We start from the raw sequence: 14,415 nt of genomic DNA, 5'->3' as shown, positions 1-14,415 counted from the left end.
TGACACTAGTGCTTTGTTGATCTGACTAACCAAAGTGTGGCAGATAATAAGTAATTCTGTGTATTATGCAGGGAGTTCAAACTTCTGTAGCTTATCAAGTTGTAGGTTGCAGTTTAATTTCATACTCTAGTATTTAAACTTTATTACATTACTGTGTTGAATCCAAAGCTTTATCGTTGCCTTTTTTATTTCCTCATTAGGAATGTGGTCTTCAAAGATGCAAACTCCATAGCTCGATACCTAGCTAGAATAACAGCAAGAAACGGAACTGGACTATATGGAACCAACCTTCTAGAACACACAGAGGTAAGAATTGTGCTGGAAGGGATGCCCCTGCCTGAATTTGATGCACGTTTTACCCCAGAACTCACTTATTCAGAGAGTTGATTGGTTTTCAGCCATAGCATAGAGAATTATGATTGGTTCTCCAGTCATAACCAGCATATGTATTCAAAAGGTGGTACCAAGAAATTCACCTCATCTACAGCTTGAGAGGTGAATCTTGGCATCCACGAGGAGAACACATAATAAAAGGTTATGAACTGTGACCCCATCCTAATTATTTGTAGTGCATGGACCTTATGTGCTTCATGTACTATGAATTACAGAAGGACATAAAAAAAAAGTATTGTAGTTTGAAGCCAGTAAAGCAGTTGGCTCTGTTAGACAGCAGCATACCTCTCAACCTCCTTTGATTAAGAATTCTGAACAAATCCAAAAATAATGGTGAGGTAAAGGCTCAAAATCAGGAACAGTTTTAAAATATTGCTATAATTCAATTAAAAAGTTAATAGAATGATAGGTTTTGCAGCAGCATACATTTTCTGAATGCTAAGAAGTTTGTGCACATTTTGTATGCATGTTGTCTCAGACTGGCATTCTTTCCAGGACTGGTTACTGTCGTATATCCCTAGCATGGCAAGTTAGTTTCTGCTTTCTAGTGATTATTAAACTAAGTGAGTATTATAATTGAATGGTTTGAATTTAATTTTGTAGTAAGTAAATATTTTGGAGTAATTTACGAGCAGTTTTTTTTTTTTCCTGCTTGGCGATGAGAGGGGTATGTATTGCTTCGCCTTTATATTATCCTGGGCTAGGAATTTAAATCAGAGACTCATGACCTGATAATGAAGTCTCTGTGCACAACAGCAGAACTGATGCTCCAAGATTAGAATTTCTCAGTGAGTAAAACTTCCTCAAGTAGCCAGCTCTGATCTTTGTATCCCATGGTGCAGTGCTGTGCATCCTGTGTTTTCCTTACTGCATAGGCTGCCAGAGATGAAGTAAATGACCTTTTTGCCAGAGACTGTCAAACTGGTAGTCGTTTTACTGTTTTCGGGCGTGCTGCTTAGGAGTTTCCTGAACATGAACTGGCTTGTTGCTGTGTACCAGTGAGTTCATTTCTGCATTTGTGTGTCTGCCTGTTTACTAAAATTTTGTAGTGTGTGGATTCTGCCAGTTCCTCTTCCAGTTGGATATAGTTAGGAAAGATTTAGCTAGTTAGGTAGATTCTTTAAGCATTCTATGTGGTCAGACTGGCTAACTTTCTGTGTTCCCAGTGCAGTTATATTTATATACATATTTAACTTTCAGCTGTACTGTTCAGGTTGTTTTAAGTAAATCAATTCACATTTAAAAGTTTGTGGCTGATTTATGTGGCTATTTACTTATTAATTGTGAATGTGGTACTTACTGCAAATGGTGACTAGCTGTTGGTATCTGGTGGTGATTGTTTGACTGCTGATCATTTTTACTTTTTTCTCCAGAATTAAATGGTAACTGGAGATGTTCATCGTGTTACACTGCTGCAGTCATTACACTTGGGTTATCCTGCCGTCAGGCGGTTCCCAGTTGGCCTGAGTTCCAAAGTCTTGGTCCGGCGTTGGTTGCTGTCGCCTCCTCCCTGACGTCAGTGCGACAGGGGTATATAAGATGCAGCCGACACCATTTTCTTCAGTTTTTCTTGCCGTGCGGTGCCTGAAGCAAAAGCAGTTCGCAAGTGCCGGTCGGCCTACTCCTGAGATTTTCTTTCTGAATCCAGAACTGAAGTCTTCTACAAAGCTAAGTACCCCGTTGGGGAAACTTTTTCTTGCCTCATATCGATGTCAGTAAAAGTTAATAACTGTATTTCTTGTGGGAAGCAAATACCTCATAACGATTTCCATTCTTATTGTATCCCATGACTAGGCTCAGATCACGATGTCCCTGGTTGTCGGTTTTGTGCTAGGTTCAACAAGCGCACTATTAAATATCGGTTTGATTTTGCCCGACATTATTTTGGCAGAAAATTCAATTACACCATGCCGTCGGAACTTCCGACCGGAATTCATAAAAAACGCAAAGACAAGGATAGGCATCCGAGGCCCAAAACTGACGACGAAGCCTCTTCTAGGCCAGTCACCGGTTCTCCGGCTTTCAGCAAGGCGCCTTCACAGCCCCTGACGACCGCTTCTGTAGAACCACAGGTCGCCTCTGACTCCCACGTGGAGATGGCTGAGCCTTTGGATGCACAAGATTTTCAGCCTACCGAAACTAACCCTTCAGAGGGATCCGGAGTAGCTGAACAACCCGCAGCTTCAGCGGGTGTTTTCAGACCTACTCAGTTAAGCATTAAACCTTCTGCTAAGTCTAAACCTCCTTTAAAAACAAAGAAACAAATAAAGCATTCTCCAGGACAGGCCTCCATTCCTAAGAAACAAATGCTCAAAATGGCCGAAGACCTAATCTCTCTGATCAGGGGGTCCCATCCCCCTCCTGATCAAAGGCCTAGACATGATGCAGACTATGACTCATCCGATCAGGTATCCATCTCTTCAGATTCATCCTCAGACCTAGGATACTCTTTACCCCCTTATGAGGATTCTGATGCTGAGGAATCAATTCCATCAGCCTCTCCGCCTGAGGACTACTCCTTTGGGGAAACCTTACTTACCTTGAGGGAGCATTTCCATTGGGAAGGCCAGGATTACTCAGAATCCAAGAAAAGGCTCAGAGACTTCCTTTTATTACCCCAACACAGACCCCTTGCTATTCGCCAGTGTTAGATATTGTGGATGATGTGTATACTGAATCCAGCTTAAATCCTGATTCTTTACCTCCAGCCCCAGTTAAGCCTGACAGATACTACAGAGTCCCTGACTCACACAAATTTCTTTATAAAAGCCCTCTTGCTGACCCTGAAACTATTTCTCAGGGTCCCAGAGGGGGTTAAGGCCTCTTCAGCAAAGAATCCAGTCCCCTCTGACAGAGATTCCAGAGCATTGGACAGATGGGGGAAGAAAGTATATACGTCTGCAACTTTAGCAATGAGGGCCTTAAATTGCCAGTTTCACATGCTAAAATATCAGCAATTTTTGATGTCTCAGTTGAAACAAAAAATGCTTCCAGATTCAGATCCTCCTAAATTCAAGGAAATGCAGGATTTATTGCATGCAGCTGAACAAGTGGAAAAACATGCTTTGCAATGTGGTTTTGATTCTTTAGAGGCCTCCTGTAGAGCAGCAGTTACAGGTTCTGTCATTAGAAGACATGCTTGGTTAAAAGAACATACGTTACCAGATCATGTTAAAGCAAAACTATTGGATGCACCTTTGCAGCAGGATGTGTTATTTGGAGTTAAGGCAGAAGAGGTATTAAGAAAATGGAGGATAAGGCAAAATATATGCAAACGGTGAAGGATTTCTTACAGGTTCAGCCTCCTCAATTTAGCAGAAATTGGCCAACAAAGAATTGGTCCTTTCCAGTTAGACAGACCTCAAAGGGGCAGATACAGACGTCCAAGAGGTGGAGGTCAACACAAGGTCCTTACAGGCCTCGACAATGGGGTGCATCAGGCCAGAAAGAAGGGGAAGACAGGCCCCAACCATATAAAAAACAGCCCCAATGACTTCCCACTACAGCTGCCCAACAGCTCTCTCTTGGCAGCCCCCTTGGGAGGAAAACTGGCACTTTTCTATCGCAATTGGCATATGGTCACCAAAGACAAATGGTTCTCAACATTGTATGTCAAGGTTTACAGGTTCCACGTTCGCACTCTGCCAAGGTTAAAAGGAATGCCAAATCTGCCACTAAATCAATGGGCAGAGGCTCAGAAACAAATTACAACACTCATGGACATGAGAGCTATTCAAAAGGTACCACCACAGGAGCAAGGACAAGGATTTTACTCAAGACTCCTTCTGGTTCTCAGAAAGGGCAAAGCCTGGTGGCCCATTCTGGATCTTTCTTCTCTAAACACTTACCTGGATGTTCCGAAATTCAGAATGTTGACACTACAACAGCTTCTTCCCATGCTGGGCAAGAAAGCTTGACTCGTACCCTTGGACCTCAGGGAGGCATACCTGCATGTCCCCATCAGACAAAACTGCAGAAGATTCCTCAGATTCATAGCTGGTTCAATGCACTATCAATTCTCTGCACTGCCGTTTGGCGTATCTACTGCGCCCAGGGTCTTCACAAAGTGCCTGGTACCAATAATTGCATTTTGCAGACAGAAAGGAATTCAAATGTATCCATACCTGGACGACTGTCTGATTCAAGCAGAGAGCAAGGACCTTCTTCTAAAGCATCTGGCGTTTGTAAAAAAGTTATGAAGTTGCCTAGGGTACAGAGTAAACGAAAAGAAATCAAAACTAGTGCCCTCACAAGAGATAATATTCCTGGGTGCCAGCTTGAATACAATGGCCCAGATGGCTTATCTCATGCCAGACAAGCAAGGACAACTGACTCAATATTTTCAATTGATGGCAACAAGAACCCAACTCCCTGCAAGAAAAATTCTGCAGGCCTTTGATTACATGGCATCTTGCATACCACTAATTCCATATGCCAGACTGCATATGAGGAAACTACAATGGTACCTAAAGAGTGTCTGGTCTCATCACTGTCAAAGTTTGGAAACAGTTATACCACTAATTCCTTGCCTTCAACAGGAGTTTCGATGGTGGGCTTAATCTTGTCACCTCAACAAGGGACAGCCTTTTACTCAACCCACAGCTAGGCAGACATTGACAAACAGATGCATCGGATTGCACCTGGGGAGCACACATGGCAGGAAAATGTATTCAGGGCAAGTGGCCCGCAGAACAAAGCATCTTCGCATCAATCAAAGCTGTACAAAATGCCCTTATAGCCTTCAAGGACCTGCTGCATCCAGGACAACTACTACTAAAGACAGACAACACCACAGTTATGTGGTACATAAACAAGCAAGGAGGCACTCACTCTTATCCCCTCTGCAGACAAGCCGTGTCCTTGTGGAACACAGCTCTAAACTATCAAGTTCATCTGCAAGCACAATTCCTGCCAGGAGAGAAAAACACACTGGCAGATGACTTGAGCAGAAACATCATGGATCCCCATGAATGGGAATTGAATCCACAAATATTCAGAATGATAACACAGAAATGGTGGAGCCCTGACATAGATCTGTTTGGATCCCCAATGAACTGCCAGCTACAGAAATTCTGCACAAGGACTTACCATCCACAAGCATGGAAAAGTGGATGCCCTCTCATTCAGCTGGAAAAACCTACAAGTATATGCTTTCCCACCACTACCTCTCCTTCCAAAGGTACTCATAAAAGCCAGGCAAGAAGAGCCAAAGATGATCCTGATTGCACCAGACTTGGCCACGCCAGCACTGGTACCCAATCTTAAAGAACTTAGCACAAGGACCACCCTGGATTTTGCCTCAAATCCCATATCTGCTGACTCAGCACAACAATGAGATACTTCACAGCCAGCTAAAGACTTTAAACCTGGCTGCATGGAAGATTCCTTAGTCAAGCAAGCAATGCCTCTCTCCAAAGCTGTTATGGATGTCATTCTGGAGGCCAGAAGGCCTAGTACCAGGAAAGCCTATTCGGATAAATGGAAGAGATTCTGTGCCTGGAACCAGGCTCACAGCCTTGACCCTCTTGTCCAAAATATTCCTTAGATACTACAATATTTAACTGAGATGCTGGACAAAGGCCTCTCCTTTTCATCCATCAAGATCCACGCCTCTGCCATCTCTTCTCATTATAACACGGCTCCACCAATTTTCTCTAATCCTTTGCTAAAACAGTACCTCAGAGGGGCTAAAAACATAAGACCGCCCAGTGGAGCACCTACTCCAACTTTGGACCTCAACTTCGTGTTGGAAAAATTAACTTTACCTCCTTTTGAGCCAGCTAACACAGCAGATTTAAAATATTTCTCTTGGAAAACTGCACTGCTCCTGGCAATAACATCAGCACGAAGAGTTTCAGAATTACAGGCACTAATGGCAGTGGAATCTTTCATCATTTTCCACCAAGACAGGGTGTCTTTAAGAACTAACCCTACATTTATGCCAGAGGTGGTATCAAGTGTGGCTCTAAACCAAACTATTCACTTGCCAACTTTTTATCCAAACCCACAGAATAAAGGGGGAGGGACTACTGCATTCTTTGGACATGCACAGGCAGTTGCGCTTCTACTTGGACAAAACCAAAGCTTTCAGAAAATCTGAGCAATTATTGGTAGCTTATGCTGCAGGAGCACAGGGAAAATCCATTTCAAAACAGACTATTTCAAAATGGGATAGGACACTGTATACGTTTCTGCTATACACACCATGGGAAACCTGTACCTAACAGCATTAGATCTCACTCCACCAGGGTAACAGCCACTTCAACTGCCTACCTCAGAGGAGTACCTACCAAGGACATTTTGGAAGCAACAACTTGGAGTTCTGTACATACCTTCACCAAGCATTACCATCTGCCCCTATACTCTAAATCCAGAGCTGGCTTCACCACTGCTGTGCTGCAGGGCCTTATAGCCACACCTAATGCCTTATAGAACCAGCCACCCAACCTCATCTTTGGGATTCTACCCAAGTGTAATGACTGCAGCAGTGTAACATGATGAACATAGTACAGTTTTGTACCTACCATAAATGTAGATGTTCGAGTGTAAACACTGCTGCAGTCCAGGTTACCCTCCTTCCCCTCTTACTTGCTGGTACGTACCTATGTCTTCTACCCCTTACTACCTATGGGGAGTATTTGCTGGTAACTGAAGGTTGTTGATTGCTTTTCTTATGTTTTATTAGCAATTTGAATTGCTACCTTTTGGGGGCACCTGACATCTGGGGCAAGAAAAACTGAAGAAAATGGCGTCAGCTGCATCTTATATATCCCTGTCGCACTGACGTCAGGGAGGAGGCGACAGCAACCAACACCGGACCAAGACTTTTGGAACTCAGGCCGACTGGGAACCGCCTGACGGCAGGATAACCCAAGTGTAATGACTGCAGCAGTGTATACACTCGAACATCTACATTTATGGTAGGTACAAAACTGTACTTTCTACAGTCATATAATTTGGAATGGTGGCAGTGGTCTACCTTTATAGGGATAGGAAATTATAGCATTGAGAAATATTACCAGCCTTCCCTCGCAAGATTGTGTGTATGAATTTGTGATTTAATGTAAGAGTTTATTCGGAGTACATTTAGTGTGAGGTGGGAACATAGGAAGGCTCTAAATCCAGAGGGATGCATAACAGGGGCATGTGAAGCAAAACCCTAACTGGTCAGGTAAAATGTGAATCCTTTTCTTATGTGTGAATAGTATAGGCCAACAGCCCAGGATAAAAGTACACATTTCCTGCATGCTTTTGAGTCCAGACTTAACTTACTGAGTTACTGACTCATTTGTGTGCACATTTTGCATTTGTCTAGTTGGCATTATTGGTGTGAATCAGGAAATCATACCACTGTTGTGGCCATCAGATTATTGTAGTTAGTTGAATGAACCCAATGACCTTAGTTCCTGTCCACCATTGCAGCAGGTCTAAAGAGAAGAAGTAATATATTTTGTTTAGTAAGTCAGAATTTTTTTCTTAATCCTAAAAAGTTGGACCAAGAAAGGTTCAAAGCAGAAAGTGTCTCCATGGCAGTGGTATTGCCTCATTCATAGTCTTGTTCTGTGTGGACAAGAGACAGTTTTACTCTAAGAGGTTTGATGTGAAGGAACTTATAGAAAAATGGGAATGTAATTTAAAATGACCCCCCCCCTTTATTATGGGAGAGCCTTCCTGTTTCAAAGAATCCATGTTCTCTTTGACTTTTCTACTCTACTTGCCACCACCTATCAAACCTAAGCAGAGGTTCAACATATTTGCAAGAGACCTAGAGTTTTCTCTGAAAATGGAGTGTGTGCCACCAAAGGGTCTTAAGAAATGTCTTGGCAAACACCATTATTTGTAGCCTGAATTGAACCCATTAAATTGGGGTATGGAAGAGAAGTACTCACAGGAAAAACATTGTTTGCATGTTTAAATTGGAACTGATTACTAGGGGTGTGAAGGAGGAGGATGAGGTCCTTCTCCATCCCCTCTTGATGGCACTAAATTTAATAAAATGTTAAAGATGATGCAGTAGAGAGGGGGTGTCCCTCTTTCTTGAACAAGCTTTAAGAGGTGGACATCTTACAGATTGCCATGGGTATAATGCAGAGGTGAACCGCAATAATTTGGACCCAGGGAAAGTGAACTAGATATTTTGTTCTGCCAAATTTTCACTTTCATTGTAGACCCCATAGTCAAAAATAATGGTTCCTATTACAATCTTAGAGAAAAATGTACTCCCCAGAGTTCCTCTCTCTCTTCCTTGATGAGGACTCATGTGCAGCGGACAGAAATGGAAATTACATGTACACATAATTCGCCCTCAATGCCTAATTTTAAGAGGTTTGTCAGATGAGCATGCTGTGTGTAATGGACTAATTGTTTGATGACCAGAATTTTCACTTTCATTGTAGACCCCATAGTCAAAAATAATGGTTCCTATTACAATCTTAGAGAAAAATGTACTCCCCAGAGTTCCTCTCTCTATTCCTTGATGAGGACTCATGTGCAGCGGACAGAAATGGAAATTACATGTATACATAATTCGCCCTCAATGCCTAATTTTAAGAGGTTTGTCAGATGAGCATGCTGTGTATAATGGACTAATTGTTTGATGACCAGCTTAAAGAATTTAAGGCCAAGCCTCAAGTAGCCTAATGGTGTGCATAGGTTAAGGGTAGCAGGATCTGCCTTTGTATGCTGTCAGTTCTGACTGTATCTAACCAAGAATGCTGAGGACACCAAGATGCCTTTCATTGACCTTTTCCTTTAAAGGTCTTGTTTGGGCTTCAAGTTGGCAAATAGTTGAAGGGCATATAAGAAGGGGTGTCAAATATTTTCACTCTTTGACATTTGGCAGATGCAAGGGAGCCATTGTCAACCTGGCTTTTGGCACAGCCCACAGCTGCAACAAAGAGGCATCTGAAAATCTTTCCTGCTTATTGCAAGGAGGTTAGTTTCCCTGAGGCTAAGGTACTTGGCATATTCAAAGTGGCTGTCATCAACTCCCTTATTGGTTTACAGCACTCCTGACTTCTCTCCCACCACTATCCATTCAGTGGTGGTCATGGTGATATTCTCCTTTTGTGACCTGTCTTGGTAGAAAATTACCAAGGGAGCATAGATCTGGGAGGTAATTTGGGGATGTACAACCTTTTCTTTAGATCTAGAGCCTTCTAGATTCTTCTTTTACCCCCCATTTACCTCTTGTTACATCAGGGACACCAGGCAAGGAATGAGATATAAAAGCTGCTTGGAAAAAGTATATTATATCCATCCAGGAGGTTACAGTAGTCTGGTAAGGACTCTGGAACAGTTCCACATTCTTTTTCTTTTGCTGTAGTAGAGTTAAGGTGTCCTCTTTCTCTGTGCTCACATAGAACCTGGAGAAGCTGATTGGGGTTTTGTGACTGAGCCACTTTTCCCTAGGCATGACTTTCAGGTACACTTCTGCTCTGGCACCTCTTTATAAATCTCTTTATCTGTCCAGGGCAAGAAATATCTGAAAATTGTCACAGTGTTTCTTTTATGCTAGTGTCCTATAGACATTCAAGTGAGAGGAAATCTGCCAATTCGAGGAGGGGAAAGGCAAAGCTTTGAAAGGTGAGCCGGCCATTTTAAGGGGTGTGAAGGAGGAGGATGCAGGCAGAAAATTCAGATATGTCCTTCATGCATTATAAAATACATTGTAAGCTCTGCAATTATGAGAAGTTCCTGATGCAGCTGTACTTGCCTGCTAGATTTTTTTTTTTTTTTTTTTTTTGCCATTAAAGATCCCCTACTTTTCTTGGAGAGGTGCAGAAGGGCTGATGTGTGTGAGAAAATTGGGACAGTAGAGGTGGAAGACATGGTTGCTTCATTTTTGAAATAGTAGCTAAGAACTGTCAGATGCAACTGTCTTTCAGGTTATGACTAGGATTTGTTTTGATCTGAATTTCTTTTAGCACTTCTTGCTCCTCTTTTGGAAGTTGTCAATATGTCTGCCTTTTTTACTGTGGTGCTTGTTTGTTTATTTTTATTTATGTATTTATTTAACATTTGTTTACTGGGAAAGTCCGACATGGAGCAAAGACAATTTTCAGTGGAAGCCCGGTGAGAAACACTCCATTTACATGTCTTTGTGACATGGGGGGAATCCGGAGCACCCAGAGGAAACCCACACGAATGCAGGGAGGATATGTAGACTCCACACAGAAGGCACCCCAGCCGAGAATCAAACCAGAAAATCTTTTGCTGTGAGGTGACAACGCTACCACTGCGCACTTGTGTCAAGAGTCCTTTATGGTATGGCCTTAATTCAAGAAGCTGCAGGTGTTTGTGAATAGGTGTCACATAGGCATGTTTTTTCCTCCTTTTGTTCATAGGTGGAATGCCCCAGAAATAGGGCTGTTTGCTTATCTGAGCAGTGAATAACTCTAAGTTCTGTTCTGGAGCACCACATGAAGCTAGGGCAGTGGATCCATTTCTGAAATGAACAGGTCTCTTTCTGAAATCATTCCCTGTTATCCCATTTCTCCCCCAGATGATAGAAAAAGTAAAGGAGGATGGGCCAAGGGTGCTGTTAAGAGCACCCTGTGGCCCAGAAGGCATTGGTGCACCCTTCTGTTTTGGATGATCAGGTGAAATCTGTATGTTATGCTCCCTTTTCTTATATATTTATTAAATCAAGACATGGGGGATGCTGATAACCCATTGTAAACACACCACAGCTCACTGCCTATATGATTTACCTCTCTTGCCCTTCCAGCACCTGCTCTGTGAAGACCTGCTGATAATATGCTACAAAGAAATTCTGCTTAGCTTTGTTCAGCTGTTGTGGATTGACTGAGATTTAAGTCTTGTTTTTGTTTGCAATGGCAGCCATACCATTCTCCCACTCTTTTGGGTCTGCTTGCTTCTTAACAACACCTAAACTTTCCATGCGCTGTAGTTTATGATGAGCTCTGATCCTGAGAGATGCTGGTACTTTTCTTAGAGCATACATCTTGGGCATAGCCTCAGGTGTAATTGTTTGATATCATAGTTCCAAATTTTAAGTCTGTAAATAATGGCGTGATGGTGAGTGGTTGTGTACAATATCTTGATGTTGCTAATGCTATCACTGTGTATTCCTGAACTTGCACAAAGCCATGCCTTGCTTTCATGCTGTGAAAAGTCTGAAGGAATTCTTTGATTGTATAAACTGTGTTAATTCCTTCCTACATTTCACTGGGAAGTTTAGTAGCGTCAATATTAATTATTTAGATATGACAGTAATGAAAGATGAAGGAAAGTTATTGACTAAATTGTACAAGAAAGAAAGCAATACAGAACAACTATTTGCATTACAGTAGTATGCATTCAAAAAAAGGTAGAGAATATAGTAGGGGCAGTTAACAAGTGTTAATAGGTTGACAGAGAGGGACACAATTTTTATGCTGAAAGTATGAGTCGTCGTAATACATTTCTTAATAGAGGCTACCCAGAGGAATTAATTAGGGATTCCTTTTCTGCTGTCGATGAGTTAAGACAGCATAAGGTAATCTCTAGTAGTATTAAGATGAACAGAGACTGGAATTTTAAAACTTCTGTGGAAGTAAGTAATAGTGTAGATGCTTCAGTAAATAAGAACATTATAAAAAGTAATTGGAAAGTGATAGAAGATTGCCCTGAACTTCGAGATAAGGTGGGAGACAGACTGTTATTTGTTTAAAAAATAGGTAAATGTTTCAAAAACATTTTTCAAGCCAAGCTCAGTAAACCAACTGTAGTTAAGAACAAAAGTAAATTTGGTGTGATAATGTTTGTACTGCAATTTCTGTGAGTATTTATTTACTGAATCGAATGAGGTGAAGGTTAATGGTTTTAGAGTAAAATCAATGGGAATTTTACTTTCAAAAGCAGGTATGTGGTATATTTAGTTGTGTATCAGTCATGTCCCTCTTTATGTAAGTCGCACCAGTAGGGGGCTTTACAAATTTATTTATCAACACAAATATGCAGTGGAATTAGGTGATGTCAAAAATGCTTTCGGTACACATTATAAAGTAAGTTCATGCTTGGTGCTACTTAAATTTTTAGTATTAGGAGTTGTGAATTATGAAAAATGTTTTGATGATGAAGAAAAAGAGCTGTGTTGGAGAGAGTATTTGTGGCAGGTGAAACTGAATGCCTGCTTTCCACCCGGCCTTAACAGAGAGGATTTTGTTGCCTATTTAAAAAGAAAGGGGTTAAAGTGTAAAAAAAAAAAAATCTTTTTTGTCATGTGATTTTTCAATGATGTGATTGGTTGTTCAGGTATTTAAATATTGTGTACGTCATGAGCATTATTCAGTCTGATGAAGTCTGTATCTTGACGAAAGCTCTTACTGATTAATGCTGTTTTCCTTTCATTAAACGGCTTTTGTTTCATTTTTACCAGCTTTAAGTTTTTGTAATGGAGATAGTATTTTCCACCTCTGTGGACAAGACATCCTTCCCTTGCCCCTCCTTGGGTCCATCCCCTCCACAACTGTCTACTTTGGTTGCGGAGTCATTTCATCCTGCTCCATCATACAGCCATCCAGGTCAAATCTAGAGACAGTCTTGATCCAGGACTCTCCTTGCACTTCTGAGTCCTATCCGAAGCATCCTCCCTGGAGAGTCCCCTCAGAAGCAGACTTGTAAAAGGAGGCACTTAAGATTCCTCACAGGAGTGTTTGACAGTAACACTGACGTTGATGAAAGGGGAGGGGTCCCCCAGATCACCCCTTTGTCTCTTTCGGCAAAATCCTCAAACTTTTGAGACAAAAAGGGAGATTGCTCATTCGACCTCCCCCCTCCGAGGAGTCATGTTTCTTGGGGCTTTTGAAGCCGGCACAGCTACGTTCTGGGTAGTATTCCTGATGGATGAGATGGTAGACCTAATTTTCTGCCAGGCTGGAAAAGATTTGGATATCACAGAGCCTATCCCCAAGTGACCAGATAAGTATGTTGTTGTACCAAAGGTTCAGGGTCATTGGAGCAAGGATTCCTCTGTGGATGCTATGGTGGTAGGAGCTGCCGCTTAGAAAGAACTTACTAAACAGTCTCTTCTGTCCACCCCCCAAACAGAGAGTCTAGGGTGTTGGACAGATTTTGGAAGCGTGTTTATACATCAGCGACCTTTCCCTCAGGTCACTGAACTACTTCGTACGTGTTATGCGATTTCAGAGAGACTTGATCAGAGTTTTCCAGTGCCCTCTTGGGCTCCATGTCTGGGAAGGACAAGTAGGCTGTTTATTCGTAACTAGCCACCTTTCAGTACTTATTGTACGCCTCCGTGAAGCTGATCCCTCATGCCTCAGAAGGAGCTTGGAGAGTTACAGGTTCAGGAATTGCCAAAAAAGGCAAGCCTGGTTGCACATTTCTGATTTTGCAGAGCCTTTCAAGATGATATTGATCAATGTTCCCTTTGATAGATCCACCTTGTTTAGCTATAAGGTGAAAAACTCCAGGAGCGAACAGGATAGGAAGACATCACCTGCCATACAGCGACAGATCCCCCTGCATTGGGGGGGGGGGTACTTTAATGGTGGATGTCACTCCTGTGGTAGAGGAGGCCCGTAACACCAGGTCTTCAGAGGTCCATTCTCTGACCAGCCCTTTCGGTACTCCTGAAAGGTTGCACAATTGCTGCAGTGTTGAGGTAATTGGGGAGTGGGTCTTTTCCCTCAACCCAGAAGCCTGGACAGCCATCGCCAAAGAAAACTGGATGCAGAGTATAATATCCAGAGGGTATTATATTCCATTTTCCCTTCAGCCTCCTAATTGGCCCAATTTTACACACAGTCAGAGGCGAGTGGCAGCCATAGAAATAGAAATACTGCTGGCAAAATGTCATCTAGATAGTCCCTCCAGACAAATAAGAGTTCAAAACTTACTTGAGATTCTTTTTGGCCCCAAAGAAAGATGGGGACCAAAAACCAATTTTGGATCTCAGTAATTTGAATCAATTTGCCAAACACTTGAAGTTCTGAATGGTTATGGCCCCATTCATTCTCACACTGTTGCGCAAGGATGATTAGATATGCTCAATATCTA

At 42.1% G+C, this 14,415-nt stretch overlaps 1 protein-coding gene across 13 annotated transcripts in view; it reads left to right on the top strand.

Moving 5' to 3' along the window:
* Positions 1 to 14,415, top strand: part of EPRS1 (glutamyl-prolyl-tRNA synthetase 1) — a 1,752,234-nt gene that overhangs the window by 192,758 nt on the left and 1,545,061 nt on the right. For all 13 annotated transcript variants that reach the window (XM_044061601.1, XM_044061548.1, XM_044061611.1 and 10 more), the window contains one exon: positions 201 to 306. In XM_044061601.1, the coding sequence (XP_043917536.1) occupies positions 201 to 306 (106 nt within the window). The remainder of the gene's footprint in view (positions 1 to 200; positions 307 to 14,415) is intronic.

Source organism: Protopterus annectens, chromosome 1.part0, assembly GCF_019279795.1.
Source record: "Protopterus annectens isolate FY-2018-M chromosome 1.part0, PAN1.0, whole genome shotgun sequence".
Lineage (NCBI taxonomy): Eukaryota > Metazoa > Chordata > Ceratodontiformes > Protopteridae > Protopterus > Protopterus annectens.
The sequence above is the reverse complement of the archived record's forward strand: the minus strand, read 5'-3'. Positions and strand labels throughout refer to the sequence as shown.